This window comes from Drosophila pseudoobscura, chromosome X (assembly GCF_009870125.1).
Source record: "Drosophila pseudoobscura strain MV-25-SWS-2005 chromosome X, UCI_Dpse_MV25, whole genome shotgun sequence".
NCBI lineage: Eukaryota > Metazoa > Arthropoda > Insecta > Diptera > Drosophilidae > Drosophila > Drosophila pseudoobscura.
This window is the reverse complement of record NC_046683.1, coordinates 63,821,321-63,838,679: the sequence shown is the minus strand read 5'-3', so window position 1 is coordinate 63,838,679 and position 17,359 is coordinate 63,821,321. Positions and strand designations below refer to the sequence as shown.

Here is a 17,359-nt window from a genome sequence, read left to right as displayed (position 1 = left end):
GATTAGCTATAAGGCGGCACAACTGTACTAATTTTTGTGGAGTTCCATTAGGGCTGTTAAGGGTGCAAAGGAAATATCTTTAAAATAGACAGCCCAAAAGTAGGCAACACAAAATGTAGAGCCCCTCCACATTTCCAGCTCTTTTCCAGGTCTTTTGGGGTCTTCCAAATTGCTTAAATATTCAAAATGAATAACACCAGAATTTTCTATAATTTGTATAATAAATTCTCCCATTGCCAGCCCTTGCCTCTGCCTTGGATCTACTTTTTTCCCCTCAGTTTTCTGGCTTACCTTCAGTTCTCCTTTCTTTGCCACTCCCACTTTCAGGGCCCACGCATTTGATTCTGTATTCTTGGTTCTTCTTCATGGGCCTTGGTTCAAATTTAGCTATTTTTGAGGAGTTTAGGAAGAGATTATAGGAATGATTCCCCCCCCTTGGACAAGGCGGCAAAAACTCACTTCTTTCCCTTTCGATCAGATCCAAAATCTGCCTTTGAATCTTCTTTCTGTTTCTAGAGGTTTCTTGGGTGTCTTTCTTCTGCTGGTCTTTGGATCTGCTGCCCCTTGGGCCTCGATCTAACAATATGGGATATGGATATTCTTGAATTTCCCTGCGCTTGGGCTTCGGGTGGTCTTCCTCTGAAGCTTGGGCCTGCTCCAGCGATTCCTTGGCTTCTTCGGACTCTTCGGACTCCTGGCCCTGTGCCCCTTCCTGTTCGGGGGTTTGCCCATCTTGATGCCCCATGGTATCTGCGACAGGTCGGGCAAATGCAAAATGATTGATCTCCCCATTGATCCCCCCCTCAATGAGTATATCCCTTGCCACAGACTCCACTCACCTCCCGTTTCCAGTGGCGTTTTATGTTTGTCATCGTCCTCCGTTGTGGCAGCGAAAGTTCTGTGTTGCTGCAGCTCATGGCCGCCGCAAGGCCGCAAGTGCTGCAAACAATGGGAAAAAGAAAAAGGATTAACATTTAATGAAACACAAATCGAAACCGAAACCATTTCGCAATATTGATTGTGGCTTAAATGTGGCGCCAAAGATTCACAAAAATACAAAAAAAAAGGCGAAAGCCTTGAGGGAAATTTATAAACCGCCCATCAGTTGTGTGGCACATCCTTGCCCCCCCCCTTTGCCAACCTTTAGGAGTGTCAGCCACCTCCTGCTGTTGCATGTTTCAGCGCGTTTCAGGACCTGTTTCCTAATTAAGTTAAAATGCTCCCAAGTGAAATCACGTGCTTCACATAACGAGGGCCAACGAGGAGCGGCAGGCGGCGAAAGGAGGGGGGGAGGGGGTGAAGCGGAAATACAGTTATTGTTGGTGGCATGGCATGAGCTCTTGTCTCTCTGCCTCTCTGTTTCTCTGCCACGTCAATTTTCTTCAAGAACCTTTTTTTATGTTCCTGCTGAACCACCCCCCCCCCCCCCCACCCCTTCACACACCTGGGGAAAACTCGAAACTCGAAATGGGAAAAAAGGAAATCGAAAATGTAACTGTTTACACTGTCAGGCCGCCGCCCCAGCCCCGAAACAGAGGAGGAGGCTGGAGCCTGGAGCCTGGAGCCCGGAGCCCGGACCTCCTGCCACGGTCGTAAGGTTAATCCCGACCAGGCTCCACACTCAAACTCCACATGAAGCCAATTTATTGATTGGAATTACTTTAAAAAAAAAACCACACACACAAACAATCCCAACTCTTCGTTTTTGCCATTTTCTGGCATCGAAAGTGATTGAAATCGGATATACAATATTGAGGATTTCCCCACTCACGGATGACCCCAATTTACCGATTAATTTACCAAAAACTAAAGGGAAACCCCTTCAATCAGAGATTACTTGATTTCCAAACTTTTCTCAAGGATCAACATTTAATTAAGGGATTAATTCGTGGATTCTTGATGGAAATATCATTGAACGATGGGCAGAAATCTGCAACAGTGGCACTTCTTTATGGCAAACTTTTGTGCCACAAATATTACGAATTTTCCGTACCACAAATTCCCCGAGAGATTCTCTATATATGCTATATGTTTGAGATCTGAAATACAGGTAGAATTCTTGCACTTATGGAGAATTTATTTTATAAAATATTTTTTAAATTTAATTTTTTTTTATCTTAAATTTTTATTTATTTTTTTTTTTTGTATAATTAGGATTGTATTTTGATTATTTTTTTTAAATTTTGATATTTAAATTTCTTTCTTTAAAAACCTGTTGGGGGAAGTCCTAAAAAGGCAACCATGGAAATGGGGAAGTCTGGGATCTCCCCTGAAAAGTCCCTTGGATTCTCAAAATATGTATATTCCATCCACCCGAGTGCCCTCCGACCCTTGTGTTGCCTTCAGATGATGTTTTGGAAATTCATGTTTAGAAATTCATTGCATAATTTTGGGCGGCAGCCGTCAATGTGGCTGTGGCTGTGCCTGTATCTGTGTGCCATCCGTGGCCTCTTGCCACAAACATACACATAGATACAAACAGGAGAACACATGTATATACAGGTGGGCATATGTATGTGTATTGCAAGTTCCTTAGACTGGCACCCTCCGCCACCCTGCCACATCTACCCCCCCGTAGAACCCCCTGCCAGACCGCCACCGCCACATATGTGCTGTAACTTTTTCTCTGATTGGATTTCACGCTCAAGCTCAGGGCCTCCTCCAATCAAGCGTTTCAATAATTCAAATGGCAATTGGAAATGGCCCCGCCACGCCCCACGCCCCACGCCCCTAGCCCCTCAAGGAACTGAAGAAATATCAAATTGTATCCAGGGAGTAATTGAAATTTAAATAGCATGCCATCACCCCCACCTCCCCCCCTGCCGCCACAAGGATCACTGATTTTCGGGGGACACCAAAAACTTTTCCTGATTTTTTGGCCGCCTGTCCAGCCGCCAGTGACACCACAGAATGGGAGAACAGTTGCACAAACGGTGAATAAAATACAGTTTCCCCTCCCCCCAGTGCCCCTAGCACCCCCCTCCACCACACCACAGACAAACACAAATCCCTGCGGGAGCAGCACTGCCACAAATCGAGTTTCCACCGAGAATTTCCCTGGGAAAACGGCAGGCAAGTTATGACCCCCCTCGCCCCAACGTGGAGCATCAAAAATGCTCAAAAGTTGGCCCCCAACCTCCCGAAACAGGCAGCCCGAATGAAACATTAGGCGGGCCATGAATTTAACAAGCTCCGACAGCGGGTGAGGCATGCCTGCCACACGGCCTGCTGCCACACGGCCTCAAAAGTTTTTATGATTGTCCAAATAAATTGAAATCGCAGCCGCCGCTTCCTGCGGGAGGATAACCTTCGGGCCGGCTCAGCTTTTCTGCGTCTTCCACGTGCGGGGGGGAGTGGGGGTTGGGGAAATGTATTTTCATAAATTACACCTGCTTTTCCCTGTGTTTGTGGCAAGTAGTGTGGCAGGGACAGAGTCAAATCATTTCCAGCTAATTTGTGTGTTTGGGGCACGAGGCTTCCCTGGAAATGTCACACTGTCTTCCGGCTGTTCCTCAAATCTTTTTCGTCTGAAAATCTACGAGTCCGAATTTAATTGAAAGTGAAATTTGCATAAAAGCGAGACAAAAACTTTGTTTGCAACTTTCATTCGAAATAAAAACTAAACATTTAGAGGCATTTAGCAGCTGCATTTAATGGGAAATGGGAAACGGGAGACAGGAAACAGGACACAAGAGCCTGCAACAAAGAGAGTCCCAAACAGAAGCCCTGCCTGGCTCCTGGCTCCTCCTTTGTTCTTCCTTTTCTTTGACAAAGTCGCGTGTCAAGTGGGGGGAGCGGAGGGGGCCTCCTGGGCAAAGGAGCAAATGGAATAATGAATCCATTTGTCAACAAGCAAAATACTTTTGAGGAAAAGCCTCTCCAGAGCACAGCGCTCGTAAAACTAAAGCGAATTCCAGAAACAATAAACCGAAGCGTTGGAAATGCCAGGACGAGAGAACATCCATCCTTCGAGCGAGGGCAAAGCGTTGGAAAAAGTATGAAATATAGCCTGAAAGCAGATCTCAAGACACGTCAATAATCTGGCAGATTGTCTATAAATATATGATAGAAGGAAAAAACCAAAAGAAAGCCAAGAGAAAAGCGGTGTGGCGCAGGAAAACACAACTAATAAATTAGCCACATGCCCCGGCAGTCGGCAGCCGGGCAGCCGGTGGGAAAATTCTGTATACTTTTTTGTGTGTTTTCTGGGTTTTCCTCTTGATTTTCACAGTAAATAGAAATGCCAGAAACCCGCAGACATTTCTGCTGTGCAAAGTAAATATTTAGTTGTGCGAAAAAAACACCCTGAAGAACCTTGGCCCGAACCTGTGCCCTGCAGGTCGATCGCCAAGCAAGGAACAACCGAAACTGTCTGTAGAGATCCCCAGAATTCGGGCATTTCTTGGCCAAAATCCGTACTGCCGCCCGCGGAATAGAGGGAGAGAGGGAGACAGGGAGACAGTCCAGAGACTATCAGAAATCATCCGACATTCGCAGAAAACACGGAGAAAAAAAAGGAAAGAGCGAAAAACTAGATAAAAGCAACAGAAAGAGGCAGAAGGCAGAAGCCAGAAGGCAGACCAGACGATGGACTAAAATTAGTATGTGCTGCGAGCGTGTATATTGACAGATACACAGATACACACACACACGCACGCATACACAGGCACAAAAGCCGAAAATAAATGGAACGAGATAGATTTTTCACATGAGAAAAGAGCTGCCACAATTTGTCGTCTTTCGTTTGTCGGTTTTATCATATTTTGATAGAACTTTGGCGATATGTACATTCCAAGAGAGACCGAGGGAGAGGGGGAGGGAGAGAGGGGGGGAGGCAAAGATATTGACTAAATGGCCAAGAAGATAGACAGGAGTTTCGACCTGAATGCAAAGATACTTAGATACTTAGATACACGTACGAAGACAGCTCATCCTCCTCCTTCCCCCCCTCCAACGGAATGTCCGCCTGTTTTAGGCCTTTTCCAGGCATATCCCCCCCCCGCTCCCCCCTCGCCGAAAAGTGTTTGGGTTTTATGGCACCATTTATAAATGTTTTACTTCTGTTTAAATGCCTGCTGTGGGAATTGTTTGTCGACTCCCGTCTTGAGGGGTCGGCTGTGGCCGGGCCTGCATGGCGTATGCGTAATATTCGAGAATTTCCCGCTTTGGCCAATTTTGATAATGGCCAGGCCATGTGAGGCGTGAAAATATATGACATTTGCTGGGCATTGATTCCATTAGAGGATTACGAAAAGACGTAAACGAAATTCCATTAATTAATGGTTTAATTGTAATTGAAAAAGAGAGATGCCCCCAGGGGGCACACATCGGGAGAGAGAGAGAGAGATTCTGTGTGGCACCTGCCCGCCGGTTAAGTGGTTCGTGCGGCCACTAAAAGCCTCAACCGATTCAAGCGCCTCAATGGGGAGGGCACTGCCCGTGTGTGGGCTTAGAGCCAAACCCCGGACAGTAATTGCATTACTCACTCAAAATAATGGCTCATTGGCTCAAAGGAAAGAGGGGGAAGGACCAGGAGATTGCCTAGAAAAATGGGCAGGCTTTAATGAGCAGAATACTCGCCAGAATTTCCACAAGAGGCTTCTCTGCCCCTGCCCCTGCCCCTGCCCCCTTTGAGTACTTTCTTTCGTTCTTTCTCCTCCCAAGGAAAGGAAAACACGCCCTTTGCCTTTCGGCTGGCAGGAAAATCCAGCTGTCGGCATCTTGAAAAGTGACGACCCTTGGCCCCTTGCCCTGCCCTGCTCTGCCACACGTTGTGGCTGCGGCCTCTTGGCCATATGCATGAGCAATTTCCAGCAGCAGCGGCAGCAGACAGTCGCTTGTAATTTTAATTTTAATATAAATATAATTAACACTCACAAAAAGCGATAAAATAAATTCCAGCGACAAAAGAAAGAGGACACAGAATTGCGGCGACACGGCCCAATGCTTATCAGCGAAAAGGCCAAGGGGACATGGCCTAAAGGCCTCGCCAGGCGACAGGCACAAAAAAAACACACACGGGGATGGAATGTTTAATGGAATTCATGGACTTGCAAATGGAGTGGAATATTTTTTTGAAATATCTCCCAAAAAAAAGAAAATTAGGAAAATTTCAATCGTTTCAATCAGTGGAATCCGTGTGTGTGTGTGTGAAAAACTGTTGCAATTATACTTTAAAGATACAGTATTTGTCCACAGAATTTTGTATATGCACCACAGATCGGCGGCATCCGTGGCATTGGTGGCATTGGTGGCATCCACATCCGTTAACGTATCCCCATTCGTATGACAGACTTAAGTGGATATTAAGCAAACCCTCTCCTGGGAAAAACCAGAGACAGAATTTATGTTGCTCATTTTCTGTGTGGCACCGCCCGCCCGCCGCCCGCCGCCTGCCGGTGCCAGAAATTTGCATATAATAGCAGGAATATTCGCCAGCTGTGGGGCAAACAGCAGCAGGGCTGGGGTGCATGCCACGAGAGGAGTGCCGTGCCTTAGACATGGCCTGAATTAATAATGGAACCTTTTATGCGGTTCTCGCTCGCTCGCTGTCCCTTTTGTTTAGCCCTTAAATTGTCCCCCCCTCCAACCTCCACCCCCCCCGCCACGAAATTTATTCAAAGATTGGTGTCCTGCTCCAAATATTTGCCACTCGAAACTCGCACTTTGTACTTGTCTGTTTGTGGTGGGGATTACGGCAAGATAATGTCCAATATATGGACTTCAAAACAGTGCAGGAATACAAGTGCTGCCACCCCCCACACCCTCCCCCCCACACCCCACTAATATTCCGGTGAAAAGCGTGGATGTATCTCATCTTTCAACTGCGGCAGCACTTGAGAAATCTTAAATTGAATTGTGATTTAACAAGCAATTTATTTATTTGTGTGCAGAATATTCAGTGGATGGTAGGGGTAGGGGGAAGGGTGGGGGGATATATATATATATATAGTTTCCCTTTGGCAATCTTTGCTGCTGATAAGAGTGTGGTATCGCTGTGGCAGTTTAAGTGCTTTGGGCGGCAAAAAAAAAACATTGATAAAGAATGAATAAATTTCCGTGTTAAAGGGGGAGAGGGGTAGGGACGGGAGAGGGAAGTAGCTAATGCTTAAATATGTAGATTAGAGAAAGAGAGGGGTGGGGGTGGGGGTAGAGCGTGTCTTTCTATCTAATAGATACACGTGCAGCAAGTGGGGCATGGTTCTAGTGGCTGCCAGCCAATAGTCATTAGATAAACATCAAAGCGTGTGGCATTCAATGGGCGGCGTTGGGGGCGGTGTTGGTGGCAGTCGAGTTAAAGCCAAAGTCAAGTGCAGGCCAATAACACGCAAGAGCCAACTTCACTAAACGGTATACACATACAAACACGTATTTAATACACATGTATGTATGTATATATGAGAGTGCCAGATAAGCAGCCATAATAGTTGTATAGATACTTGTAATGTCCTTCGCTCCCCCGGCTTTGGGCTTTGGCTTTGCGATGGGAAGTACTTGCAAAACTGTTATGGCCAGAGGATACACAGATACTCATGCGTAGATGCCCCCTCTGGTAGATGCCTCCCTCTAGTAGATGCCCCCTCTGGTAGATGCCCCCTCTAGTAGATGCCCCTCCTCCGCAGGCATAACTTGAAGTTTTCCGCCGATGCCGTCGACAAGGGCCCCTAATGAGGTCGCTCGCTGGGCCAGCCTCCAGCCTCCTGGCGGGCCCAATTAGCCCCTCATCGTGCGATAGCATCCTGCATGCGATAGCATTAATTACGCATATAATCTTGCACTCTACGGAAAGGGAAGCGAATATCCCTTCTGCCATATGCAAATTCTACTTTTCGGTTTTGGGCGCAAAAGATTTCGTGGCCGCTGATAAATGTGCAAAAACGTGCACAAGTTGGCAAATCCCCCAAGACGGGGGGTGGGGGGGTGGGGTGTGGGGGTGCAAAATCCCTTACCATTATATGCAGATTTGCTGCGGCTTTGCCAGGGCTTAAGTCGTGTGTTCTCTGCCATGTGGTGCCCCACCCCATGGTGGGTGGGTGGTGGGTGGGGGGTGGGAATTTGTTGATCAAACAATATTTGATAGCATTCGAGGCAGTTGTAGATTAGCAAAAGTCAAGGCGCTGGGCGACAGATAGGAAAAGCCTTTTTTGCCACAATCCAACTAATTCTTGAACAAACTTTGGCTTTTCCTCGGTGACAAGTGGCTAGAAAATGATTTTAATAGAGTGCTTAAGCGGCGCAGAGAGAGCTCTTCAGATTAGCAGGGGCGGGGGGGGGCAGACCAAGCGGGGAATTTTAAGTATCCCCCACTAAGCCTGATTTAATGAGTGGCGACGTGGAAAAAGTGACCTCTGGACACATATCATGGATGTACTCGGGGGGCATAATCTCCCGCTTAAAGCCTGACCTTTGGCCGCACAGTGGCAGTGTGGCACATTTCCATTCATACGAGTGCAGGATGTATTTCCATTTGCATAAATGTCGCATAGTTTATTCGTTTTTCCACACAAACACGGACAGAAATAAAGCCGACTTCCAAAGCCTGAATCATTGCACTCGAATTCGTATATTTAATCAAATATCAATTGATTGCTACGCCATCCTTTGTTCCCAGGGCCAAAAATAATTGTTTACCGAGAGAGAAAGAGAGGCAGCGAGAGAGCGGGGGGTAGGGGGGGGGGGGGGGGGGGGGGGCTGATCACATATGTAGCAACAGCCACGCCCCAGCGCCCATCAGGAACACGAATATAAGTATGGCCGGAACAAAGGCACAAACAAATGGCCAAAAAATCCAAAATCCGAGCGCAAGCCAAAAATCCCATTGAAAAGGGAAGTGTCTGTCGAATTGGGAGACAGCGAAAGAGTGGAGAGCATAGCGAGAAAGAGAGATGTTGCAAACACACACACACACACACACACACACACATTCCGCCGTGTATGAGTATTGTGTGGCAGACAGAATGGCGCCAATAAAAGTTTTTCGACGCAGCAAAGAGGAAGGACTCGGCGAAACTTTAAAGATGAAGCCATCTTCCTGTGGCCGGAAAAACTTCCGAAATTCGAGCTTAAAGAATGACGACTACGAAGAAAAAACTTCACTCAAGCAGGGAGGGGGTAATAAATATGAGATCCCATCCAATCTTTAATCTAAATATCCTCCTCAATGTATCACTCGGGAGGCGGGAACCAGAGCCTCGAGGGTCCAAAGGCCAAAAGCCAGCCGTGTCGAGAGGTTGACGAAACTTTTTATTCAAATACGCGAGTGCGAGTGCGAGTGCGAGTGTTTTTTGTGTGCTCTTCGCAATCAATGCTGCTTCTGTTGTTGCTTTTGTTGACTTTAATCAGCCGAAAAGAGAGCAAAAAGACAGCAATGCAAATTGAGATAGACAGAACGCACACACACACACAGACAGAGAGAGGGATATATGTATGTGTGTGTATGTGTGCACAAATAACTTGCTGAAAGGTAAATAATCCCGCTACAAAATCTCCCCGAAATGACACGAAGAGTGGCGCCGCTATCTTTGCACTCTACCTCCCCCCCCACCACCCCACCCCTTCCACTGTTTGCCCGTGTGCCTACCGCTCTCCCATTCTCCCACTCTCTCTCTCTCTCTCTGTGCCTGTCATAATAGGGAGAGCACGCCGGCTTGTGCTGCCTCTCTGTGACGCTTAAATTTAAACATTTTGCATGCAAATCGAGTTTTACATGAAAAAGTAAAACAGAGAGGAAAAGCATTTGTATTCCTGCATTATATGTTGCTTCTAGTATCTACGCTTCCTTTGCTGATTCACTCGCGTACAATCAGAGATCTGTGTGTATGTATGTATGTATGAGAGCTGATAAGCAGTGCTTTCTTTCTCATTGTAATCCGAGACAGCATCATTATTGAATGATTCATTCATTTCGATACGAGAAGCTCAACAATCTATTCAATTTCAAGCCTGACCTGCTGTGAGAGGAAACTGTTCTCTCGCTCTCGCGAAAAACCGCAATTAACAATCATCCCTCCCCCCTTCACCGCCTCATGCCATCGCTGTCATTCTCCCTAATGCAATGATAAACATTTTTGACAGCTGTTTTGTTTGCTGTTTCTTTTGCTTCACCTTTGCCCAGGGTCCAGGGAGCGGGAGATGGAGATGGAGATAGAGTTGACGACGCGCAGGTGCCACAAAGCTACAGAACTACATAGTAACTCATTTACTCTCACTCGAAGAGAGCCCCGAAACGGAGTCAGCGAGAGCGAAAGAGAGAGGGAGTTAAACTCCAACTGAAGTCCGACTCAAACAAGAAGAGAGTGGAGTGCGAACAGGGGGCCGCACATGCTGAAAGAAGAGCGACAAACAGACAGACAGAAAGAAAGAAATCAAGCAACAACAAAAGTGCTTGTTTGTTTGTCTGACTTTTCGGACTGGTTCTTTGCTTAAATTTTAATAATAATTCAAATAAAACATATGCCACACGCACACACACAGGAACGTGGACAACGCACGCATGAGGCGAACATCTTCTTGCATATGTATTGTGTATCTCTTTGCGTGTACATTGAGTATATTTTTATAAATTCCAATACACCCGCCAGTGACGTCTGCAACAGCTGCTCCCCCGGAGCGCAGGGTATGTTTGTGTCTGTATCTTTTTCGTATTCTATTTTTTTTTTTTGGTTGTTTTTTGTCTTCCACTTACCAGAGCAAAGGCCGTCACAGGGCCCAAACGCAGGCCACGATGCCGACTGACACCCGAGGGACGCAGGAGCAGGCGGAAGGCGCTCACCACGGCAGCGCCGCTTCTGGACATGCTGCTTTCCGTCCGATTACACTACACTACAACAAAAAAAAAACCAGCACTTCGAGGGGGTGGTGGGTGGTTGGTGGAGGGACGGCTTGTCACGCCTACCGGATCACAGCAATACGTTTGTGGGGGATGGGGGGGACTTGAGTGAATCACAAACACACTGCGAGCGTGTTAAGAAGAAATGAGTGAGCGTAACGGTTATTCCACGAACTTGACTCGAAATTCCGATGTTGTTGTTGTTGTTTTTCGACTAAACCGATCTTGGGTTCACGAAAAATTTTATTTGGTCAAACGGGTCACAAAAATTTCAAAAAAATTCGATTTGTCTTCGAAGTTCTTGCGATCTTCGCATTCTGTGTTCGAAAAACGAATGTATCAAACTCTACAAACATTTAACCGTACGAATTTACAAGAAAAAAAATTGAACTGCAATAATAAAAAATATTTTACTTTAAATTTAGTTTGAGCACTAAAACGAATGTAATTTATTTCAATGTCAATTGTTGTTCAGCAATGCAACAAGCAGCAACAACAACGAAAGCGAGCGCCAAAAACGTGGAATGACAATGGAGGAGAGAATTACCGGTTTGGGCTGTGGACAGGTGATGGCCGAAGGGCAGCGACTCTTCCCGGAGTTTTTTCACTCTTCCTTGAAGCACTGGATAAAACAAAACATGCACAAAAAAACAACGGCACAACGACTAGCACTCGGATTCTACAACGCCGGCTTTAACTTATCGCAATTAATTATTAACAAGTCGGCTTTTTTGCTTTCCCTTCTCTTTTGCACTCTCTTCGCCCTCGACCCAGACACCGGCTCTCTTTTTGAACACACGACGACGTTTTCGACTCGAATTGTCGCTAATTATCAAGTACCTGTTTGCACGTGCTTTATCTATGTATTATTCACTCGATTTAAAAAAAATTGTTGCCAGTGCTTTTGGAGAAAAACCAGACGTAGACGCCCTCTCAACGTCGCGCGCGGAACTTTTCTGACGCAAAACGCAACTAAGAGCGACTGTTATTTCGTTGGCCGCACACACCACACAACAAAACGAAAGACGATAGTCATTCATATTGTTCAATTTTTATATTCCGTTGAATAATTCTGGCTAACTAAAGCCCTTAGTTCTGCCCACATAATTTTAGGCCGTTGATGAATCAATTTTCTACAAGATTGGCTAGTTTTTAGTCCTTGCTTTTATTGTTCTTTGACTTAAACAAGGGTTAAACAAAATAGTTCACCAAAAAACACAGTCGCAATGTTGCTGGTTTTTAAGACATGATGCGTGCATAGACCTTTGTATACCCTATTTCGTTCATTTTATATGAAAATAAAACGTAATTTGTTAAGACCTTTTCTCAAATTGATATGTTTTAGACATATTCATGTATTTGATTAGTATCTTGTATATATTTATCTCGATCCTGATACCTACGGAGCCTGGGATGACAAACATTTTCTCAATTCTATAATTTCCTTTTCCCTAGGGTATGAAAATTAGTGTTGCCGGGAATCATTGTTGTCAACCGGGCCATTACCGATTCAAGAAATACGACGAACTCCTCAATTTTGATCTTCCGTCGAATATTACCAGTTAAATAGACCATTTAGCCATGCCCACATAATTTTATACGATTGATGAATCAATTTTCTATTTGTCTGGCCTATTCTAAACACTTGCTTTCATTGGATTTCTATATAACGTTGAAAAGGAAATTTAATAGATTGATGAAATTGACAAAATATACCGATATGTCGCAAATATATCGTCGGTTCAATTTTGACCTAAAAAATACCGAAAAGTATTCAAAATACCGTAAACGGTCACCCTGCCGTAAACGCCACGCACAAAAAGTTCTTTGGCAGAGCGACACCGCCGGCAGCAGTTTTAGACTTTTTCCGACTCATAATCTGGTATTTTTTGGTATATTTTATCGATAAAAGGTAAACAAAAATCAGCTGATTTTTCTCAGCTGAAATGAACATATACCACGTTTTTGATATTCCGTCGAGTATTACCAGGTAGATAGACCTCTGAGCTCTGCCCTCATAGTTTTATCCTATTAATGAATACATTTTCTACAAGATTGGCTAGTTTTTAGTCATTGCTTTTATTGCATTTTGACTAAAACAAGGTTTAAACAAAAAAGTTCAGCAAAAAAACAGTCAACAACAATGTTATCACGTCAATGTTGCTGGTATTTCAAGACCTATTGCTTATCAAAAAGTGTATAGACATTTGTTTACCCTATTTCGTTGATTTATTACTAAGATCCTGATATCCAAACAGTTTTTGAAACGAAATTAGTACAACGATTTTCTCAAACTGATATGTTTTAAACGTATTTATGCATTTGATTAGATTCCTGTAAATACAGTATATCCGATACTCGTTCTTGGGGTCTGTAAGAAGACCACTAATTTCAAAATATCGTTGGAATACCTTTAGTCAGTCTCTGACTAGTATCTGAATTAATTAAAGCCTGGGATGACAAACATTTCCGCAGTTCTATAACATCCTTTTTCCTAGGGTATGCCGAATTCTGACCATGTTGCGGGACATGCTGCTCTTTTTCTCGGCACATGAGTCTGACCCATACGAAAGCAAAAATCGCGTCGTTTCCGTTGCAAACCCGTTTCAGTTAATGTGCGACATATTTAAACCTGTGGAAAAGGAAACCCAACGACATGAAAATATAAGTTTATATGGATATATTATATGTGGTGTACATGAAATACATACATTTTAAAAGTAACTTATCAATACCAATTTTAATACTAGTCCCGGGGTCCGTTAAACTGTCCAACATGGCAAGTATTAATATTTCGGCATATTCACCCTTAGCGGTTGGCTATTAAAGTGGCCCAGCCTGAATGGTATACCACCCAAGGCCCAATTTGCCGGTTGGGAAATGCAAATCCAGTTAAGATGCACAGGCTAGAAACTGATTGCGAGGAGAACTGCTATCTATCTCTCTATCTCTCTTGCTCTTTTGAACTTGTTTGTGAACGCATGGTAAAACTATGTATGTCAGGTAGGGAACAATTCTGCCGAGGAACTTTTCCGTTGACTATTTTTTCTTGTTTCTTTTTTAAATTTTGTATTTCCTCCCTCTTATAGGCCAGACCCTCTCTGACCACCAACCGCTATGATGGATTCTCCTCCTCTTACCCGTCAGGTAAAGTCATTAAGCTATTATTTATTCATTAACTTTCCTTAGCTCTTCCTTTCATTTTAGCAGGACGCCGACACCGATGTGCCCACCATCGTTTATCATCTGCTTCACCTTCTTGGTCTTTCGGTTTATACGAGCGCGTGGACGCTCGATGACGGTTATCCACTCCAGGCTATATCTCAGACAAATAGGGCCAGATTGGTAAAGGACCTACTTTCCCAGGATCGCGAGGACCCAGACTGTCGATTTGCACCAAAATCTCGACTTCGAAAATGAGGCCGATTACATCATGATTTTTTGCGAAAATCGTGAAAAAATGGATGTTCTTCTTTCCGATGGGAGTCGACTGGCAGGACTCTCCCGATCACGGAAAGGTATGCCGCGCCCCGATCGGCTGTCGTATTGCAGAGATATAACTTACCGATTAGACCAGTATTTGAATGATATGCCAATCTTCGGTAGGCTATATCTCAGACAAATAGGGCCAGATCGGTGAAGGACCTACTTTCCTAGAATCGCGAGGACCCAGGCTGTCGATTTGCACCAAAATCTCGACTTCGCAAATGAGGCCGAGTTTTGGCAAATTTAATGATGAAACCATCATGATTTTTTGCGAAAATCGTGAAAAAATTGAAGTCCTTCTTTCCGATGGCAGTCGACTGGCAGGACTATCCCGATCACGGAAAGGCATGCCGCGCCCCGATCGGCTGTTGTATTACAGAGATATAGCGCACAGAAAAAACCAGTATTTTAATCATATGCCAATCTTGGGTAAGCTATATCTCAGACAAATAGGGCCAGATCGGTGAAGGATCTTACTTTCCCAGGATCGCGAGGACCCAGACTGTCGATTTGCACCAAAATCTCGACTTCGAAAATGAGGCCGATTTTTGGCAAATTTAATGATGGTTACATCATGATTTTTTGCGAAAATCGTGAAAGAATGGATGTCCTTCTTTCCGATGGCAGTCGACTGGCAGGACTCTCCCGACCACGGAAAGGTATGCCGCGCCTCGATCGGCTGTTGTATTACAGAGATATAATTTACCGATTAGACCAGTATTTGAATGATATGCCAATCTTCGGTAGGCTATGTCTCAGACAAATAGGGCCAGATCGGTGAAGGACCTACTTTCCCAGGATCGCGAGGACCCAGACTGTCGATTTGCACCAAAATCTCGACTTCGCAAATGAGGCCGAGTTTTGGCAAATTTAATGATGTAACCATCATGATTTTTTGCGAAAATCGTGAAAAAATTGAAGTCCTTCTTTCCGATGGCAGTCGACTGGCAGGACTATCCCGATCACGGAAAGGCATGCCGCGCCCCGATCGGCTGTTGTATTACAGAGATATAGCGCACAGAAAAAACCAGTATTTTAATCATATGCCAATCTTGTGTAAGCTATATCTCAGACAAATAGGGCCAGATCGGTGAAGGACCTACTTTCCCAGGATCGCGAGGACCCAGACTGTCGATTTGCACCAAAATCTCGACTTCGAAAATGAGGCCGATTTTTGGCAAATTTAATGATGTAACCATCATGATTTTTTGCGAAAATCGTGAAAAAATGGATGTCCTTCTTTCCGATGGCAGTCGACTGGCAGGACTCTCCCGACCACGGAAAGGTATGCCGCGCCTCGATCGGCTGTTGTATTACAGAGATATAGCGCACAGAAAAAACCAGTATTTTAATCATATGCCAATCTTGTGTAAGCTATATCTCAGACAAATAGGGCCAGATCGGTGAAGGACCTACTTTCCCAGGATCGCGAGGACCCAGACTGTCGATTTGCATCAAAATCTCGACTTCGAAAATGAGGCCGATTTTTGGCAAATTTAATGATGTAACCATCATGATTTTTTGCGAAAATCGTGAAAAAATGGATGTCCTTCTTTCCGATGGCAGTCGACTGGCAGGACTCTCCCGACCACGGAAAGGTATGCCGCGCCTCGATCGGCTGTTGTATTACAGAGATATAGCGCACAGAAAAAACCAGTATTTTAATCATATGCCAATCTTCGGTAGGCTATATCTCAGAACTATAGGGCCAGATCGGTGAAGGACCTACTTTCCCAGGATTGCGAGGACCCAGACTGTCGATTTGCACCAAAATCTCGACTTCGAAAATGAGGCCGATTTTTGGCAAATTTAATGATGTAACCATCATGATTTTTTGCGAAAATCGTGAAAAAATGGATGTCCTTCTTTCCGATGGCAGTCGACTGGCAGGACTCTCCCGACCACGGAAAGGTATGCCGCGCCTCGATCGGCTGTTGTATTACAGAGATATAGCGCACAGAAAAAACCAGTATTTTAATCATATGCCAATCTTGTGTAAGCTATATCTCAGACAAATAGGGCCAGATCGGTGAAGGACCTACTTTCCCAGGATCGCGAGGACCCAGACTGTCGATTTGCACCAAAATCTCGACTTCGAAAATGAGGCCGATTTTTGGCAAATTTAATGATGGTTACATCATGATTTTTTGCGAAAATCGTGAAAGAATGGATGTCCTTCTTTCCGATGGCAGTCGACTGGCAGGACTCTCCCGACCACGGAATGGCATGCCGCGCCCCGATCGGCTGTTGTATTACAGAGATATAGCGCACAGAAAAAACCTGTATTTTAATCATATGCCAATCTTGGGTAAGCTATATCTCAGACAAATAGGGCCAGATCGGTGAAGGATCTTACTTTCACAGGATTGCGAGGACCCAGAGTGTCGATTTGCACCAAAATCTCGACTTCGCAAATGAGGCCGAGTTTTGGCAAATTTAATGATGTAACCATCATGATTTTTTGCGAAAATCGTGAAAAAATTGAAGTCCTTCTTTCCGATGGCAGTCGACTGGCAGGACTCTCCCGACCACGGAATGGCATGCCGCGCCCCGATCGGCTGTTGTATTACAGAGATATAGCGCACAGAAAAAACCAGTATTTTAATCATATGCCAATCTTGTGTAAGCTATATCTCAGACAAATAGGGCCAGATCGGTGAAGGACCTACTTTCCCAGGATCGCGAGGACCCAGACTGTCGATTTGCACCAAAATCTCGACTTCGAAAATGAGGCCGATTTTTGGCAAATTTAATGATGGTTACATCATGATTTTTTGCGAAAATCGTGAAAGAATGGATGTCCTTCTTTCCGATGGCAGTCGACTGGCAGGACTCTCCCGACCACGGAATGGCATGCCGCGTCCCGATCGGCTGTTGTATTACAGAGATATAGCGCACAGAAAAAACCAGTATTTTAATCATATGCCAATCTTCGGTAGGCTATATCTCAGAACTATAGGGCCAGATCGGTGAAGGACCTACTTTCCCAGGATTGCGAGGACCCAGACTGTCGATTTGCACCAAAATCTCGACTTCGAAAATGAG

General features: G+C 44.9%; 1 protein-coding gene and 1 long non-coding RNA gene across 4 annotated transcripts in view; one reads left to right on the top strand and one right to left on the bottom strand.

The window, feature by feature from the left end:
- MCU (mitochondrial calcium uniporter) overlaps positions 1-11,861 on the bottom strand; it is a 42,787-nt gene extending 30,926 nt beyond the window's left edge. For 2 of the 3 annotated variants that reach the window (XM_033384477.1, XM_033384478.1), the window contains exons 1-2: positions 10,685-10,815; positions 840-939 (exon numbers count right to left, since the gene is read on the bottom strand). In XM_033384477.1, coding sequence (XP_033240368.1) covers positions 840-939; positions 10,685-10,795 — 211 coding nt within the window. In that variant the 5' untranslated portion in view covers positions 10,796-10,815. Of the gene's footprint in view, positions 1-291; positions 388-459; positions 751-839; positions 940-10,684; positions 10,822-11,375 lie in introns of those variants that run through there. The other variant, XM_015188428.2, reaches the window with a different exon arrangement.
- Positions 10,333-10,933, top strand: LOC117185027 (uncharacterized). The gene is made up of 2 exons (XR_004470517.1): positions 10,333-10,615; positions 10,688-10,933. It is a non-coding gene; the product is annotated as an uncharacterized lncRNA (long non-coding RNA).
- Positions 11,862-17,359: the final 5,498 nt, after the last annotated feature.